Source organism: Leguminivora glycinivorella, chromosome Z (assembly GCF_023078275.1).
Source record: "Leguminivora glycinivorella isolate SPB_JAAS2020 chromosome Z, LegGlyc_1.1, whole genome shotgun sequence".
Classification (NCBI taxonomy): domain Eukaryota; kingdom Metazoa; phylum Arthropoda; class Insecta; order Lepidoptera; family Tortricidae; genus Leguminivora; species Leguminivora glycinivorella.
Genome location: NC_062998.1, coordinates 54,109,230 through 54,128,902, shown reverse-complemented (window position 1 = coordinate 54,128,902; position 19,673 = coordinate 54,109,230). Strand labels below are relative to the sequence as shown.

The window sequence follows — 19,673 nt, the reverse complement described above, 5'->3', positions numbered from 1 at the left end:
CTTCATTAGTGGCAATTAAACATCGATAAACATGAGTTAATATGCACTAAAAATATTTATAAGTAGTCAGAGCTCATTACTCGCTTGGTTTCCTTTGTCGTTGCCAGCTGACAATTAAAGTTGTAATGATTTTAAATCAGTATCCTTAGGAGTTAAGCAAGTTTACAAGTGACTTATATATAGACTAAAATAGCTTGTAGCTGTCGATTATACTTGTAGATGGCGTTAAGTGTCACTTTTGACATAGATTTATGGCTCGAAAGTGATACTTGATCGAAAGTTGATACTAATCGATGGCAACAAGGCATTTTCTGTGGCGCCATCTATGTGTGGTGTAGTGTATGCGCGTTCTTACGCGGTCGCATTTTAATGTATGGGATGTTATGATCTTCTTATATTTAATCTATGCTTATATATAACACCAAAGATGATCGAGTATTATAGAGTTACTGTCAAAGTAAAATGTGTAATCACAGTGCCTAGACTGCCATCTCTTGACACAAGCTTAAACTTTTGAACCTCAGTTTTGACAATTTGGCCTATATTTTTAGCTTGATATGTGTTAAAATGTAAAATATGAATATTAGCGCCATCTAGCCGAGCGTTCCCCAAAGGTGTAACGGCCATCTAGGCCACCGTGCCTTTTTCTCTAGGGCTTTGAGGTACGTTTTTTTCTTAGACTTTATCCGTCTATACGGGGTTACATATGTCTTTGATAACACTAACACTTTGTACACATTTTTAAAAAGTGCCTAATCGTTAGTTGGCATCGTAGCAAGCGATTTAAAGTCACGAATTTGCAATATTCTTACGCCCTGAGATACATATAATGTTTTTCATTACACTTGTAATATGTAAAAGTGAATACGGTGCTAGAAATTTCGTAAGTCCCTGGGAGCATGATTTTTCTATAACTCCCGCTCCGCCTTCGTGTAATTGCACCTTTACTGTGGGAGTGTGATGAAATAATATATTTGAGAATATAATTGAAACATCATAACGAGCAACAATTAGCTAGTGTTTCCGAGTCACCCTGCCCGCCGTATGTGGACCGGAAAATAAAGTTATAGTGGCAAAAGGTAGAAAGTACAACGCTAAGCAAACGGCCCGGAAGGCATAACGCGTAAATTACCCGCTTTGATTAACGACGAGATATAATTATGATGCAACACGGACGTAATAGTCGAAAAACGTTGAAAATGTGAAGGAACAGAACCTGAACTGACTTAAGTTTCGCTTAAGACGATACAGGAGGGGTATATTGTCCATACAAACGCTCTCGACTATTTCCTCCCTGGTTTTTTGACGATAGAGAACTGATTTTTTCAACACAGATTATTATTATTTTTATCTGTGTCAGACTGTTTTGGTTTTTTTGATATTATTATTTTTAAAGATGCTAGAGCCCATCAAAAATTTCCAAAAACGGGCTTATAGATTATGGCGCAAAAAAAGGTGTGCTATTCAAAATTGGTAACAATCAGCCAAAAAAACTAAACGGTCCGACACAGATAATTTCATTGTTATTCAGATTCTCAAATTTCGTTACGATTGATTAAGTTTTCGAAGGAGGAATTAGTCGAGAGCGGAACATCGATTTTAAAGATTTTTTCGCAATATCTTTTAACTGAGTTGTTCTGGACATTTTTTTTTTCAATAAATCTAGTTAATAATACTAGTATATTTAACTAAAATTCCCAAATTTGGGAATTTTAGTTTTAGCATTTTCGCTCCTGTAGCGTCTTAAGTTAAATTGCGGACTGCCCACGGAATCTCCTTACAAACAAGCGAGCCGAATACTTGTTTGCAACCGACGTAGTATATCATAAAGAAGAAAAATATTGCTAAAATGATATATAGACTAAAAGCTGCTAACAGTTTACTCATAGTCTTCCAAATTATTACTAGTGCAACGCGGGGGGTATGTCCCAAATACCCGGGTATGCCCAACGCTGCCAGAGACGACCTTTTCTCTTTGTCAAAAGGTTCACTTTAGACAGTTTTGACAAGAATAGGTATAGACTGGGCACAGTTTCGTGGTAGACTTGTACGGATCGATACCAGACATACATATTGCGCAGTTTAGTTAGGTGCCATTTATATGCTACGTTTGTTTTAATTTTTGGGCGGCTAATCTTATCAATTATTAAATACAACTTACATACTTACTCTTATACATTCATTCATGTGGAAATTACCGATTATACTTGCGGTTAAACTTGTTTTAAGGCTTCTTTACATAGCGTGATCGTGCGCACTTGAGGGATTAGTGTAATGCAAACCTAAATAAGGTACAGCGGGGCAAATCCCGATGGGGGACAAATATAACTGATCTATTTTTTCCATTATTACACTATCAAGTTGAGTTCCACATGTACCCACTAAACACGTGTGCCATATACACCGTGTTTTTATTGTTTTCCGTTAAATTCGACACGACCCTGTATATCGTTTTTTGTTTAATTCGAAAATATTTTTTTTTCGTTTCCATACATAATAAATGGATAATTAGTGTGAGAGGATCTTCATCATAACATTAAAGTCATTGTCAAAAGTGTTTGACGGCACATGTCAAAACAAATAATATTAGGACACTTCCTAAAGGGGACTTCGTTCCTAAAATTCGATTACCGTAAGAGTTAAGACGCTAGTTTCTTAGATAAATTCATATCATTTAAACTAAAGAATCTTCCCTTAAATTTAACAGAATTCAATAAAAATACGGTGTATAGTTACTAGTTACTATACAATATTGTCTTCGCCGAGACCACTGGGACAAGCGACGTTGTCGGCTGAAAATGTCATGTTTTAATACTTTTAATGTTTACTTATTTATGCGGTTAGGTTCCGTTTAGTATTTTAGGATACTGTAACCGTTACTGAATCCTTCAGAAGCAGAGTTCGCCTAATAACCCACAGTGGGAGACACTGCCCCACAAACCAAGTAACCTATAACAAAACATCTAAATGGTTGCGCTGGCGCAGCGTCTAGTAGTCTCATACCAGAATAGTAACATTAAGAGAAAGAACAGGATTATATTGATTTAGACTAACACGATTTGCACTCATAATTTTAGAACAAAACGGGACGGGGAACGGGGGGTCGGGCCAAATATAAATGTAAGTGTTTACGCGATTAAGTCCCGTTTTGTTCTAAAATTATAAAGAACAGGATTATTGTCAAGTGCATTTACTACCGTCTCTCGACACAGTATTTATAGGAACACTAGCTTTTGCCCGCGTCCTCGCTCGCGTTAGAAAGAGACACACTTTCCTTAAACTGTTTTTTTATTTTTTTTATTATTATAAATGGGCTTACTCTTGACCACAGACTAGCCAAAGGCAAAGACGTGGCCTACGATGGAGTGAGCTCGCCCAGAAGATGCCTGTTCACTCTTGATAATCATTAAATATTTATCAGTAGCGCCATCAAACAGAGTATCAGCCAAAACTGTGGTGCCATCTAAACAAGCATCATTTTTTAGTAATGATTCCGAGGTCCGTCATATCTTATTAACTATCCATACTAATCCGACGACAACGACATTGAACTGCACACATCCATACTATATACTATATAATTACTATATTAATATTATAAATGGGAAAGTGTGTGTGTCTGTTTGTTTGTCCGTCTTTCACGGCAAAACGGAGCGACGAATTGACGTGATTTTTTAAGTGAAGATAGTTGAAGGGATGGAGAGTGACATAGGCTACTTTTTGTTTCTCTCTAACGCAAGCGAAGCCGCGGGCAAAAGCTAGAATCTGCGGAAATAGAAGAGTCGAAGAATTTAAAGGAACCAATACATTCTAAGACCCTTCTATTTCCATACAGACTCTAAAAACCTTATGGTCCCGGACACAATGGTGTTAACTCGAGAGTACAACCACACATCTCTTCTACAATTAATAATTTCGGTCAAAATTAAGTGCACATACGGGGCGAAATAAAAAGGACCAGTAACTTTTGAGGTCATAATGAACAACTCAATAAAAATTTCAGCATTGGTCGCGTACTAAAAGTTGTTCATTATGACCTCAAAAGTCACTAGGGAAAGTATGTCTGGTCGTTTTTATTTCAGCCTGTATATCAGGTATTTACTTAAACTAGTTCCTGTGAGCTTGAACCTAGGCATCCGAAGAGAATGTCGACAAGCGAGTCGCATCTGGCCATGTGCCAAGCTGCATTTCCCGCAGCGCGAAAATCGCTATTTTCTGACTACGACCCTTTGTTTTCGGGGCAAATGTTGAGGGGCTATGGAGCGAAGTGCCAGCGTAGTCAAGGTTTATGCAGCGTTTTTTGATTTCTCATTTCCTAGTCTTTATTCTTGATATAATTTAGGCACACTCAGAAAGAAAGAACTTCGGTTTTCTGTGGGGTCATCCATTTACTCGTATGACATCACAGCAACAGAAGGCAGCTATGCCAAGTGTGACAATAGATCTTTTTAAAGAATAACTTTGTATTAAAAATTATATGTTTGACGTAATTAAAGGATGACACTGTGTAAGCGGAGTACGTGTGTACAAGTAAGAGTCAGGAGTGGCCAAAATTTTTCAAAAATACCTCATACTGAGCATCTCCGTGACCACTTCCAGGGATGACTTTCAGGTTTAGGAAGATGTACATAGATTGTTTTGCCTCACCTTGAGTTTGGGGTAGAAGTCCGGCAGTCTGTTGGGCTTGAGGCCGAGGGTATTGCACATCTCCCTGTGCAGCGCGAGGATCTGTTTCATGGTGCCGGCTGCGCAGAAGTGGTTGAGCATTTCGGCCGCGAGCGCGCACTCGGGCGGCGTCGGCTCCGCTCGCCCGCGGTTCATCTTGGGGCTGGAAGGAGAGTTTTGTTCAGATATTATATCATATGGAACATGTAGGCTGGTTTTAGTGTCACGCGGATCCACACCGGTATTAAATTCATTTTAGAGTAATGTGGACGGTTCCGCGTCTTTTATTGGTTTACCCGCTCACTTTACTCGGCACGACACGTCTAAAAACTTTGATTACGAAGACAATAAAATGTCACATTTGAGTGAGATACGCTTCTTTTGAAGTAACCAGACTGGAATAAATATCCTAATGCTACAAGTTCTTGCGTTTTGTACACATTTTTAAGACACATCGAACGCGATTAAATAACATTATTACCTTTCACCCAACGTTTCGGCTATGGCGGCTAGTGCAACCTGGCCGAAACGTAAAAAATATCCTAATGCTATAGTACCCATACAATTCGTAATAGAATTAAGAACCTGTTGCATCAACCACAGTTAACAGACACGTCACGCAAGAGATCTATTGAAAAATTCCATACAAAGAAAATTGTAAACGCTAAATCGGTGACAGACGGTTTGGTGCAACCGATCAATCCTACAACTTAATTCTTTAACCGGTAAAATGAATAGACGTGAATCTCAAAAATATGAATACGACCCAATTAGGAACGAGAAGCGCAGGCGCAAGCAGCAAGCATTGACGTCTCCTGAATAACCCTGATGTATAAGTCAATGGCTTCCGTACTAAGTATTCCGCTGTGTTATTGACAAACATTGTTATTTTCCGCGAGAGAAAGCCAATTTGACTCCCAAAACGAACATAGTGAAGTATAATAGCCCTTCGCATTAATATGGCCAACGTTTGATATGCGCATTCATGATACTTGCGATAAATATGAAAACAAGGGGTCCGTATAAAAGTTCATGTTTATGAATGAAAGACGTGTTATCCTCTTTAGTTTTTCCGGTCGTATTTCCCATATTGCTTTTTCGATATTAAAATGTATTTCACGAATTTGATGTATAGGTACAATTGGCCCATTTTGGAAAAAAATGGCCCAATTGGGCCTTCGTGTTTTAAATGGAGTATACGTAAGAATGAGATTGGGAAGGCTTAAGACGATACAGGAGCGAAAATGCTAAAATAGAAATGAGGCCCCCTTTTAATTTGGGAATTCTAGTTTAACCACTTGACAGTCCTACGATAGCATAGTATCCAAAAAAAAATTCCGGTAGACAGTCCTACGATACCTTACTATCCAAAAGAGGGGATGGAGACACAGTTGATTAAAGTGACATCTAGCGAAATATTGCGGCATTATTTACTTATTCTCTTGATACAATAACGTAGCCTAACTACATAGTTTGCTACAAAAAGTATAGATGGCAGTGTACGCTCGTTACTTAGTGAATGAAAAAATAAATTCGGCAGTGCCTTGTCAAACTCCGCGTAGTAACATTCTGGGCCGAAAGGTTGTAAGTAACCGAAGTTTAATATGAAAACTTGACTTTTTTGTTGCTCTGCTAAGTAGCTCTCGCTCTCGGTCGGCGCAGTCACACATTCGTTCTCGATCCAAATCGCTCGCGCTCGCCGATCCTATACTGAACTAAATGACCAAAGACCGATTCTCAGACCACGGAAAGATTCAGTTCATTTCGGTCATTGATGGGATTTTATTCCTAACAGTTCATAGTTCGTGAACGACACAAGCCTACTCCGCGTGTTTGTGTTTGATTTTGAATTTGTTTAATTTTTTTTGGATATCTTCATGAGAACTGTATGTGTTGGTTGTGGTATCATTATACAGGTAAAATAGTATATTTCTCTAATACGTAATAAAAAAAGGGGGTCATCGCTCAAAATTTCCTGTAATTTAAGTAATAGTCAAATAAAAAATTTCTTCATTTTTTTTTCGATTACATAAGTTTAACCTTGATTTATAGTATATGATCATACATATTTTACTATCACTATAATTTTATTTCAACTACTGTACGTTCATTTATACCGAAGTATTTTTTTTTTAACTATACCTTGTGTAGTTTAGAAGATACAGACGTTTTTGTAAAAAGTTGTGAATGCGCAGCGCGCTGCGCGCGTCGCTTAAAAACCCGGACGGTTGACCGGAATATGGTCGCGCGGGCTGGACTGTCAAGTGGTTAATATACTAGTGTTATTAAATAAAAAAACTAAAATTCACAATTCTGCGGACTAAATTGACAAATGACTGACAGATAAAATGTTACCAGGAACAGTGAAATAAAAATAGTGAAGGGGTATATGTCGATAACAATATATCGACAAGTTGTAAAGTACAAATAACAGACTAGTTTAAATCAAAAAATACGAATGTTATTTTTAAATACAAGGCAAACATTTTGGTTTGTTCGGTTTTCGAGGTAGTGGATGGATAAAATGCGTTTTCACCCACTAGTTTTATAGCATAAAAAGGTATCCGAACCAGTAAGTAAAAAAAAATATGTTGTCCGACAATGAGTACTCTTTATTATAAAATATTATTCATTTCTAATCTAAGCTCCGTTATTTCGTCATCTTCATCATCATCATCAGTTACATTAATGATAAAACGATCCGAGACATTGTCCACTAAATGGTCGAGTTGTAACATTTTGTCTTTGGTTTTTACTATGTGATTTACACAATCTTTTCATCTTTCGGCTGTAACACAATAATTATTGTAATAATTCATTTGTAAAGATTCAATAAACTATCATAATAAATATATAAATTTCATTTACATTGTTGCTGGTTTGAAATTAACATTTTATATCTAATTAGGGGTCTACAGACCTTTCGATCTGTCGAAATCACAAAAAAGTTGGTATATTGATTAAAAGATCAAATTGCCAATTTGATTGTACCGTCTGGGTGCACCTTAAATCTACGGTGTAATAATAATTTCAATATCGATAAGAACGACACTGGCCAAACTGTGGCAACATTTGTTCACACCTACTTGTCAATTTGGTCCGTAGGATTATGGATTTTAGTTTAGATTTATTCATTACAAACATTTGTCCATTAAGAACAACTCAGTTAAAAGATATTGCGAATAAATCTTTAAAATCGGGGTTCCGCTCTCGACTATTTCCTCCTTCAAAACTTAATCAATCGTAACGAAATTTGGAAATCTGAATAACAATGAAATAATCTGTGTCGGACCGTTTAGTTTTTTTGGCTAATTGTCACCAATTTTGAATACCACACCTTTTTTACGCCATAATCAATAACGCCGTTTTTGATAATTTTTGATGGACTCTAGCGTCTTTAAAAAAAAGAATATCAAAAAAATCAAAACGGTCCGACACAGATAAAAATAATAAAAATCTGTGTTGAAAAAATCATTGCTCTATCTTCAAAAACCAGGGAGGTAATAGTCGAGAGCGTAAACTCACGGCAGCCACACAGATAGCCGCGACATATACAAAACAATCGCTATCGACATCGACAAAGCTAATTACGTCGCGGAATGTACAGATTAATAGCACTCATTACCCTAATTAATGCGCCCACGCAAGAGTACACCTAAATACGATCGCGTAACGCCTACATCTGCGTAACTTGGTACTTTATGTACCTTATTTTTAACCCCCGACGCAAAAACGATGGGGTGTTATAAGTTTGACGTGTCTGTTTGTCTGTTTGTGTGTGTGTCTGTCTGTGGCATCGTAGCTCCCGAACGGATGAACCGATTTAGATTTAGTTTTTTTTGTTTGAAAGCTGAATTAGTCGGGAGTTCGGGAGTGTTCTTAGCCATGTTTCATGAAAATCGGTCCAGTATGTCGCGGTCGGTAGTTTTTTCAAATTTTTAATTTTGTGGTTAGGATACTAATATAAATAGTAGGGCTCTTTATTATACTATTATCAAATAATTTCCCTGTTTTAGTTTGTAAGTTATTTTTTCTGCCTGAGATACAGGATCTCCCTAGTTCAGGCACGGACATGGTGAAGCCTATTTTTGTGTTAATATAGTTTATGGCCTGTTTATAACTGCTATTTTTGGTACATGAATAAATGATTTTTATTTTTTTTATTTTTTTTTTTATTATACTGTGCTGCTGGCCTAGCCGAAATGACAATCGTTGATGCTTGACGCCGGTATATTCACTGGGAGAAATTTGCTTAGTGAATTTAACAAGTTCGACTTTTGAAACAAAAGTATTTTAGTAAACGGAATAAATCAGAATATTGATGGTACAAGTCGAATTTGTCGAGCAACCAGGTCAAGCTAGTTAAAAGATATTTGATTGAACCAGCCAAACATATGTTTAAAACAGTATGTATTGTGTTGCTTTTCTAAAATTGACTTGTTGATTTAAATGACAAGTAACTTGTAGAATGTACTAGTTACACTTAACAAAATCTAACTTGTTGTTTGAACCAAAGAACAAGGCGCTATTCTATCCAAAAAACTTATTGAACGAACATGAGAACTGATTGTTTTTTCTCTCAGTGTTGACACGTGCGGTTGAACAACTTTGCCCCCTTGTAAAACAAATAACTATTACAAAGCGAAGTCCGGTGAATGCCACAATTAACCATTTCCTCTTACGCAAACGTGTACAAATTAAAACAGCCTCAATCATAAATATCTATACGAGTTTATGCCTTACCACAATCAACAAAGGATGTAAAGATTGTAAAGGTTATACTGTTGAGTGGCTTGTTAACATGCCCTTTGAAATTAACAGTGAAACGTCGGTATGTTCAGTTTAGATGTTATTTTATACATCGGTGGCTAACGAACCGGCCTGATGGTAAGCAGTTTCTGCAGCCTAAGCTAACAAATGAGATGAATGAGATGAGTCAATATATTTCTACGCTCCAAAAGGAATCAAAGTACTTAAATAAGCTTTTACGGATATTGTATAAATATAAATTTATTATATTTATGCCCGCGGCTTCGCTCGCGTTAGAAAAAGACAAAAAGTAGCCTATGTCAATCCCTTCAACTATCTCCGTATCTCCACTTAAAAAATCACGTCAACTCGTCGCTCCGTTTTGCCGTGTAAGGCGGACAAACAAACAGACACACACACTTTCGCATTTATAATATTAATATAGTAAATATAGTATATAGTATGGAATGTGTGCAGGTCAATGTCGTTGTATCACGCATACCGAGCCCAGTTAGTTAAGTCATCATTACAACTGCGTTTGTTACGTTAGACATACACTACACACACGTACACACGGCAAAAAAGAGTAGAAAACAATAGGGGCGCCACCGTCCATGTAAATCGTCTTGCATATGGCACCTATTTTGACAGATTTTGGCACTTCAGATAATAGTTAAGAGGGCCATTTTTTTTTTCAAATTTGGCTCGGCCACCTTGTCGTTTTTCTTTCGTGTATGATACCTATCTATTTCAATTTATAGATTCTATCAATTTCAAAAGAATTGGAGCTGGCAACACATTAATTACATGGATTTATTTACTTTGATTGATTGATTTATTTATTTATTATTTTATTTCTAATTTATTTTCAGCACTTAACTACTTTTCGTGATATTTAATTGCAAAAACACAAAAATTATGAACACCCCCTGAGACATATTTAAAATCACAGGCAAGTAACAACTTCAGTACAAAATCTGACACGCTCAGCCCCTATACAAATAGATGAACTTGTTTCTTCTAAGTCTAGTTTTGTGTTAGTCAGGTCAGACTCTACTCAGAGGTCCTCTTTGTATATCGGACGCAAGCTTACGTTACGGCCCATCTACAATACATACTAATATGTATTATAAATGGGAAATGTGTGTGTCTGTTTGTTTGTCCGTCTTGCACGGCAAAACCACAGTATAATAAAGAGTACTATCGTATAGTATCATATGGCCACTCCCGTTCCCCGCTGAAAGTGCCGCCCACCCCCTCTCGGTCACCTCACAGTTACCGCCTGTCAAAAACGCGAACTATCGACCTGTGATATCTCACTCATACGAGCACGTTACGCGTTCACTTACACGTAGAGATGGGTAGGGGTGAGTAAATACTGAGTATTTACCCGTAATTTACTCAAAGCACCGAGTAAATACTCGTATTTACTCATTTGGGTGAGTATAAACTGTTACCTAAAAATAATTTAAAAAATGAGATTTAAGTACTTAGTCGTGTTTATTTTAACTGTGTGGACATGTTTAAATGAGATTTATATTATTAGAAGCTTATGGGAGTCTTAGTTTGTCGAAAAAAGGTAATCTTTGTGAGAAAAAATAGTGATAATGTTTAGTTAGCAGTTTTGTTTTAAGAAAGCAGGTATTTACAGTAAAAGTATGAGACTTCAATGAAATTGATGTTCTAGATAACGGCATGACGTTCGGAAGTGATTGTTAATGTGGCACTTACGACCTTTTATTAAGGGTTTTCTAAAGAAAACTCAAAAATGGCTCAGCTGGTGACGTTTAAAGTACTAGTTTTGTGTTTTGTATTATATGGCCAATAATTTGACGGTTTCTGGATATTTTTCCAACAACGAATTCGAAAGGTATAAACATTATTTCGGCCTTAATTATCGTTTTATTCCAAAACTGTTCATATTATTAAAAAACTTTTTTAGAAACATTCAATTAATTTTTAAAGACCTATCAGATGATGTATAACACACTGGTAATTTCTGAATTTTATTTTTGTGAAAAATAATTACATGTATGGAGAGCACGTCTTTAAAATAAAATTAATATAAATTTGATTACTTAACTTAGTAGTCGATAACAAAATACACCAATATTTCTAATTTGTATTTCCATTTCAGCACGCGAAATAGTTTATACCCATCAATTTGAGTAAAAACGAGTAAATACGGGTATTTTGAGTAAATACTGAGTATTTACTCGATATTTACTCTTGAGTATTTACTCACTACCCATCTCTACTTACACGAGCTCAGAACGCGCCTCTTTCATATATTTGATCGGCAGTGTCCGAGATGTGGCAAAACGGAGCGACGAATAGACGTGATTTTTTTAAGTGGGGATAGTTGAAGGGATGGAGAGTGACATAAGCTACTTATATATTGTCTCTTTCTAACCCCCTATTTCCCTACAATGGGGGATGGAAATTTGTGTAGAGAATTCCGGAAATTTAGAATTTAACGCGTGAAAAGCCGCGGACAGAAGGTAGTGTAAGTATACATATAAAGACTATGTGCAGTATGCACGAGACGCTTGACCTTAGCGCGAGCATTTATGTTATGTATGAATGTATGTACGTCATTAAATGCCCTTCCTTGTTCAAGATACAGCTGCGATCGATTGAATTTTTTATAACTAGGTACAGCGTTGGACAGTCATTTTACGATAGATCTTTATTTTTTAAGCCCCGACGCAAAAACGACGGGGTGTTATAAGTTTGACATGTCTGTCTGACTGTCGGTCTGTCTATGGCATCGTAGCTCCTGAACGGCTGAACCGATTTAGATTTAGTTTTTGATGAAAGCTGAATTTTTATGTTAATCGAGGTCTCTTGATCCTGGTAGAAAAAAAAAATTTCCCAAGATGCAAATACATTTTTCAAACCTTCCGTTCCGTTACCGCCATACAAAATGTATGAAAAAATGGTAACGGAATGGGGAAAAAACCTAGGGACACTTTTTTTCTTCTATTAGGATTGAAAGAGCTCGCGATTCTGAGTGGAAACCACATAAAAAATTCCAAATCCTAAAAAAAGTGGGGGGGGGGGCTTTAAAAATAATGGCCCAAATGAGTTCGCAACTTATGGATAAATAAAGCTGGGGTTTGAAGTGTTTGAACCCACGACCTCTGGATTGAATGTAGGGTAAACTCGCCTCATTCGGTGACACGCCTAATTCGGTGATACAAGCTTTGAAGCACTATTCCGACAGACGATTGTTGGTTGTTTCACCGAATTAGGCGTAACACCGAATGAGGCAAGTTTACCCTAGGACTATATTACATTAGCCAAGCTAAATTTAATCTACCTTAGAGTTGTAAATCGTAATAGATCTAAGAATAGCCGAGCGAAGCGAAATTGTAACAAGTTCCAGAGAAACAATCCGCTTTCCTACAATCGCTATATTTAGGACACTCCAGTCGCGGTGACTCGAAGCGAAAGTTTATTTGGGTCATGCAACAGTAAAACAAATTGCTAACAAAAAAAAAACCGGCCAAGAGCGTGTCGGGCCACGCTCAGTGTAGGGTTCCGTAGTTTTCCGTATTTTTCTCAAAAACTACTGAACCTATCAAGTTCAAAACAATTTTCCTAGAAAGTCTTTATAAAGTTCTACTTTTGTGATTTTTTTCATATTTTTTAAACATATGATTCAAAAGTTAGAGGGGGAGGCGCACTTTTTTAGGGTTCCGTACCTCAAAGAGGAAAAACGGAACCCTTATAGGATCACTCGCGTGTCTGTCTGTCCCTCTGTCACAGCCGATTTCTCCGAAACTACTAGACCGATTTACTTGAAATTTGGCACACGTATGTAAACAAGTGGCCCAAAGACGGACATGTAATATAATTAAATGAAATTAAACGAAATTTAATCATAGGGGCCACTTTTCGGGGGTAAAATTGAAAATTAAAAATCAAAGTTATTAGAACTATATTGTGCTACATATCAAATGAAAGAGCATTTTATAAGCATCTCAAATATATTTTTTTTATAGTTTTTTTTTGGTAATTTAGAAGTAATTTAAGAAAATAAGCAAAAAATGACCATTCCCCCCCCCCCCCCCTTATCTCCAAAACTACTTAGCGTAAAATTTTCAAAAAAATACACGAGATAGCCCTCTACCTGTAGATTACAGGAAAACCTATTAGAAATCTACAGTCAAGCGTAAGTCGGACTTAAGAGAAAAAAACTCAAATTGAGATTTTTCACTCACTGCCGCTGCAAGTACTTACTAAATGTTTTGAAATTTTGTGAGCGCCATGGACAGGTAGAAAGAAATTCATTTCTGTTTAGAAATTGTTAAAAATTTTAAGCATTTGCCAAAATGACTTAAGTTCCTACTAAAAAAGAGGCGCTTACGACTGTTTAGAACTGCACTGACCATAATATTGCCCTAATAGGTCCAAAAAATGGTGTATATATACGAAAACAAAAAAATTGTGCCACCGACAACCAAAATCTGAAGTCTATTTGCTCTATCTCTTATAGTTTCCAAAATATACGTAAAATCTTTAAAGTACAAATCTAGTTTACGTTGCCATCACATGTTGTCAGGCGCTCATGACCTTTTTGTATGGAAATGTCGAAATCCGACTCGCACTTTACCGATTTTCATAGAAAGTTGTGTTTTATTATAGTTTTGAAGGAGGTTTCTTGTTTTTAACCACCAACGCAAAAATATTATAATAATAATAGGTTTGACGCCTGACATGTCTGTCTGGCATCATAGCTCCCGAACGAATCAATCGATTTTGATTTAGTTTTTAATGTTTAAGGTGAATTCGTCGAGAGTTTTTTTTTTGTACCACGTAGGTGGCAAACATGTATACGGTCCGCCTGATGGAAAGCGGTGACTTTTACATATGGACGCCTGCCACTCAAGGAGTGGCACATGTGCGTTGCCGACTTGACTCATTAGAAACTTGTACAAACCCGTACTTAGAAGGGGCCTGGGTGCCGACGACTCAAAGGACCGAAGGAAGGAGGGGGAAGAAAGGAAGGAGTACCGCACCCTCGTTGAGCTCTGGCTGCCTTACTCACCGGCAGGAACAAAACAATGAGTAAAGTCTAGTGCTACTTGATTGCGGTCTTTTGTAAAGCGGAGGTATTAGACTATGCTCTACCTTAGAGTATATTCAATTTAGTATTAGAGTTATCAGTCAAGAAATTTAAATGCAGCGCCATCTATTATTAGTTTCGACAACTTTTCATGTGACTTTCCATGCCTAAAGGTTCGCACAAGTCTCAAGTCGCGTAAATTACTTAGTAAATTTTGCCGAGAGACGGCGCTAAATACAATAATACTCATTAGAGTACCTATACTTCTAGTCAAAGACATATATAACTCCGTATAGACAGATAAAGTCTAAGAATAAAACGTACTTACCTCAGTACCACACAGAAGAAGGGCTCAGCTAGATGGCGCTAATATTAATATTAACACGCTTTTATTAGGTCGTCGTGTATGTAACTAACTATGTAATGGAATCTACGGAGGCTAATTTAACCATGTTCCAAGGATCGTAGCGTAATGATAATTGGCAGCTGTATGTAGTTCTGATGACAGTACAATAATATGGTACTGTTGAACTGATCTGATGATGGAGCCGGAAGATATGAACTGGAACTACATGATGGAACATTGTATCATAGCTGTTTTTGGGTTTCTTAGAAAAGTCTTGTAATGAACTTTGACATAGATTAGGTTTCAAGGTCTGATGATGGAACCGGAAGATATGAACTGGAACTACTAAAAAGATCAACGTAGTATTTAAAATAAGTTGGGATAGGGTTTTCTTGAGACCCTTAAGAGCATATAAAGGAGGGCTCGGGGGGCGAAACCCCCCGCATAAAAGAAAGATCAACATAGTAGAGAATGCCTTAAAGCATAAGTCCGCCTTTTGTACTGCAAGATTTTCTTTTATCACTGCTTCCAGTAGTTCCACAGGTGGAAAATGATCTTTATTACTAGATTCACCTACTTTTATCAATTTTAAAGCACTAGTGGATAAAATGCGTTTTTACCCGCTGGTATTAAAGGACAAAACACGTGTTTCCGAGCTAGTGAGGGGAAAAATTCAATGTTGGCTGCTCGCGTGCGGTCCGTTTGTTAATGTAGGTAAGAATTTATAATAGCGTCATTTTGTGAACATGAAAGGAGTGAGCCTTCTGTACTTGTACTATTATACATATATTCTGTGACAAAACTAACAACATGTGTTCCAAGTACAACATTCGAAATGCCGGAAAGTTAGTAGGTATCGACCGTAAATTGGCGAAATCCAATTTACGGTCAAATTAACACATGTGATGGACCCTGCCGTCTATAATAAATTGCCGCAATATGTGGTTGAAGCGCCTAGTGTGTCGAACTTTAAGTACCTATCGCTTAAAAAATTGGCTGGTCGAGCACCCGTTCTACACTTGTGACAATTTTTTTATTACCTAATTAGAAAAATATTTTTGTGCATTTTTTATTTGAATATTGCCTAACTTTTTGTAATTTCAATCTTCTGTCTATTTATTCTCTAAGTATTATTGTTGTATGAATATTATTTTTTTAAATCAAATCTTGACGTGTAAAATGGCGTTGAATGAATAAATGAATATGAGTATGAGTAGTATGATTATTTTAACCATTGAAAGTTTGTACGGAACCCTCGGTGGGCGAGTCCGACTCGCACTTGGCCGGTTTTTTTCCTTTAGGAGCGATTATTTCCGAAAATATTAATATTATCAAAAAACGATCTTAGTAAACCCTTATTCATTTTTAAATACCATCGAACAATATATCACACGTTGGGGTTGGAATGAAAAAAAAATATCAGCCCCCACTTTACATGTAGGGGGGGGGGTTACCCTAATAAAACACTTTTTTCCATTTTTTATTTTTGCACTTTGTTGGCGTGATTGATATACATATTGGTACCAAATTTCAGCTTTCTAGTGCTAACGGTTACTGAGATTATCCGCGGACGGACGGACGGACGGACAGACAGACAGACATGGCGAAACTATAAGGGTTCCTAGTTGACTACGGAACCCTAAAAACAAACTATTAGTCAATGACGTCATCATTACGTCACACCAAACCACGAGTATTTTTCACCCCACCCTCATCCCTTGTCATATAGCCCATATAGGATAGTTTCCTACTAGTTAAATCAGCTTCTTTTTAACAAACGATTTGCTAATATGGAATTACTTTGAAACACTGAGGAGTGACGTCAAGGTAGATTCATTTACTTTACATCTTTCTCTTTGGCTTATTAATTAGAAATTATGTTTAAACATAACTACTGTCCATATTTTCTTTTAATTATGTGGTGTTTTATTTCGTGCACTGCATAATAGTACATTACTACAGAGGCCGGGACAAAGGGGGTTGCCGGCCGAAGACATATAGACTGACAGATGTTCATATTGTCTGTTCATTTTGACGACCGGTCTGGCTCAGTCGGTAGTGACCCTGCCTGCTAAGCCGCGGTCCTGGGTTCGAATCCCGGTAAGGGCATTTATTTGTGTGATGAGCACAGATATTTGTTCCTGAGTCATGGCTGTTTTCTATGTATATAATGTATGTATTTTTAAGTATGTATATATCGTCGCTTAGCACCCATAGTACAAGCTTTGCTTAGTTTGGGGCTAAGTTGGTCTGTGTAAGGTCCCCCCCCCAATATTTATATTATATTTATTATATATCGCACGCGTGTTCGGTGAATACATATGGAGCTTAAGTTATTCCTGTAAAACATGGAAAAAATCGATCAGTTGAAAATGGCCACCCAGTCGTAATTACCTCGCTGTATTTTATACAAAGTTAGTTAGTGTTTACTGTATTCATGACTTTACAATTTATCAAGAATATGACACTTCCTAATAATTGAAGATTAAATTAGGGTGTCTGTAGATAGTTAGAATATTTTCCGTTATCAGCTGTTATCGGTGTCACTTATCAGAGATAACATGACAAAATTCGTGAATCTTATTATACATATTAGTGTAGGTACGTTAATTAAGGTGACACATCGTTAAACAATCAAATCTAATAAGAATAAACACTATACAAAACTTAAATTTTAAAAAAAAAACCGACATTGTGGATCGATTATCATCAAACTAAGAACACTCCCGATTAATTCAGCTTTCCAACAAAAAAAAACGGAATTTAAATTAGTTTATCCGTTCGAAAGCTACGATGCCACAGACAGACAGACAGACTCGTGAAACTTATAAGACCCCGTCGTTTTTGCATCGGGGCCATCGGGGGTTAAAAATGCAGCGCTTGCTTGATATAAGGCACTGGTCCCACCGCGAGCTAGTAAGCTATGAGCTATCGGCTATAAAAACGAATAAAAGAGACACGGCGATATTGATAAATCACCACTGGGCGGGCCTCTGACGGCTCTGACTTTCATTTTGACAGAAAATAAATACTATTAGGAAGTGATTAAAGTTGTGGTACACTCGTTAAAACATTTAATTTGTTTTAATACCTCGATAACAGAGTTAAGACATTCGTTTCTTAGATAAATTAATTGTGATTGTTAAAGTTAATTGAAATCAATAAAAACAGATTGTATTTTCGGTGCTACCTAATCTACAGTCAAGTTCATAAATATATGTACATTTTTTCACCTCATTGTAACGAGTTAAGGTGAAGAAATGTACACATATTTATGAACTCGACTGTACATACGTGGATGAATCAACTTTTTCTTGCCTGTTATTGCCATGGTTACGGTCCCCAGTGTCATGCTGGTTTTATGCAAAATTATGCTACTTAACATGCATTTTTCTGGTGTTAACAAGCCCTTTCCTTAATTTGCCACATACAAACATGGACTAAATGCATGCTTGCATACTTTCAGTAGCATAATTTTGCATAAAACCAGCGTGACTCAGGGGACCGTAACCATGGCAATAACAGCAGGCAAGAAAAAGTTGATTCAACCACGTACGGTTCTTTATCATCTAATAAGGAAATACTCTATGTGTCTTTCCTGCAGAGTTAAATTAGTTGGAAACTTTTGTAGGAGGTAGGGCATAGCGCATTATATTCCGCTTTGTGTGAAAGGGTACAGCACAGCGGATATCATCTCGCTCGAATCTAGAGCAGAGCCCAACTGGGGAAGTACCTCCGCGTTACAGAAGACCGCAGCCAAATAGCTCTAGACCCTACTCTGTTGTGTTCCTGCCGGTGAGTAAGGCTGCCAGAGCTCATCGAGGTGCTGGTGAAGGAAGAACCTATGGAACTAATTTGTTCCGTCTAAACGTCGTTGTCCTTTGAATCGTCGGCAACCCGAACCTTCCTTCGAACTTGTACACTCCTTTTTGCTGTGTACTTAACACAGCAAAAGGGAGTATACAAGTGTCTAATGGGTTGGCAACGCGCATGTGACACTCCTTGAGTTGCAGGCGTTCATATTAGGTGACGGTGACCGCTTTCCATCAAGCGGACAGTAAGCTTGTTTGCCACCGACGTAGTATTAAAAAAAACTTTGGAAAATAGTTTAGTTTAATAGTAACCAAAGACATATGTTACTCCGTATAGATAGATAAAGTCTAAGAAAAACGTACCTCAGTACTATACAGAAAAAGGTACGGTAGAATTTGGGGTACGCTCAGCTATAGATGGCGCTAATATTAATATTTGTCAATTTAACACATATATCAAGCTAAGAATATGGGCCAAATTGTGAGATTCAAAAGTTTTGCTTGTGTCGAGAGATGGCAGTCTATGCACTGTGCTTACACACTTTACTTCGACAGTAACTCTCTATAATACCCGATCCTCTTTGGTAGTAGCAAATGTAATCCAGAGATGATTCGATAACATTAGAACCGGGATCTGTTTTATATCAGCAGCCTGTACATTAGGCATTGAACTGATTTAAACATTTTAAACGTGATGTGTTGTGAAAAGAAAACAACGTTGAACAGCTGTCAAGTCAAGACCCATATTAGATCTTAAGATATTAAGGTCTATGTAGACCAAAAAAGGGGGTCCGCAGACTCCTTAGGAATCCGTAGCAAGTTTCTCGGGGGCCCTATGTCACACCTCGGACACTGACGATCAAATATATGAAAGAGGCGCGTTCCTAGCAAACAGTCTAAGCTCGTGTAGGTGAACGCGTACGATGCTTGTATGAGTGAAATATGACAGGTCGACTGTTCGCGTTTTTGACACGCGCTAACTGTGAGGTAACCGAGAGGGGGTGGGCGGCACTCTCAGCGGGGAGCGGGA

General features: G+C 37.3%; 1 protein-coding gene across 3 annotated transcripts in view; it reads right to left on the bottom strand.

The window, feature by feature from the left end:
* LOC125240661 (F-actin-monooxygenase Mical) overlaps positions 1–19,673 on the bottom strand; it is an 85,011-nt gene that overhangs the window by 56,349 nt on the left and 8,989 nt on the right. For all 3 annotated transcript variants that reach the window (XM_048148664.1, XM_048148663.1, XM_048148665.1), the window contains exon 2: positions 4,648–4,828. In XM_048148664.1, the coding sequence (XP_048004621.1) occupies positions 4,648–4,821 (174 nt within the window). In that variant the 5' untranslated portion in view covers positions 4,822–4,828. The remainder of the gene's footprint in view (positions 1–4,647; positions 4,829–19,673) is intronic.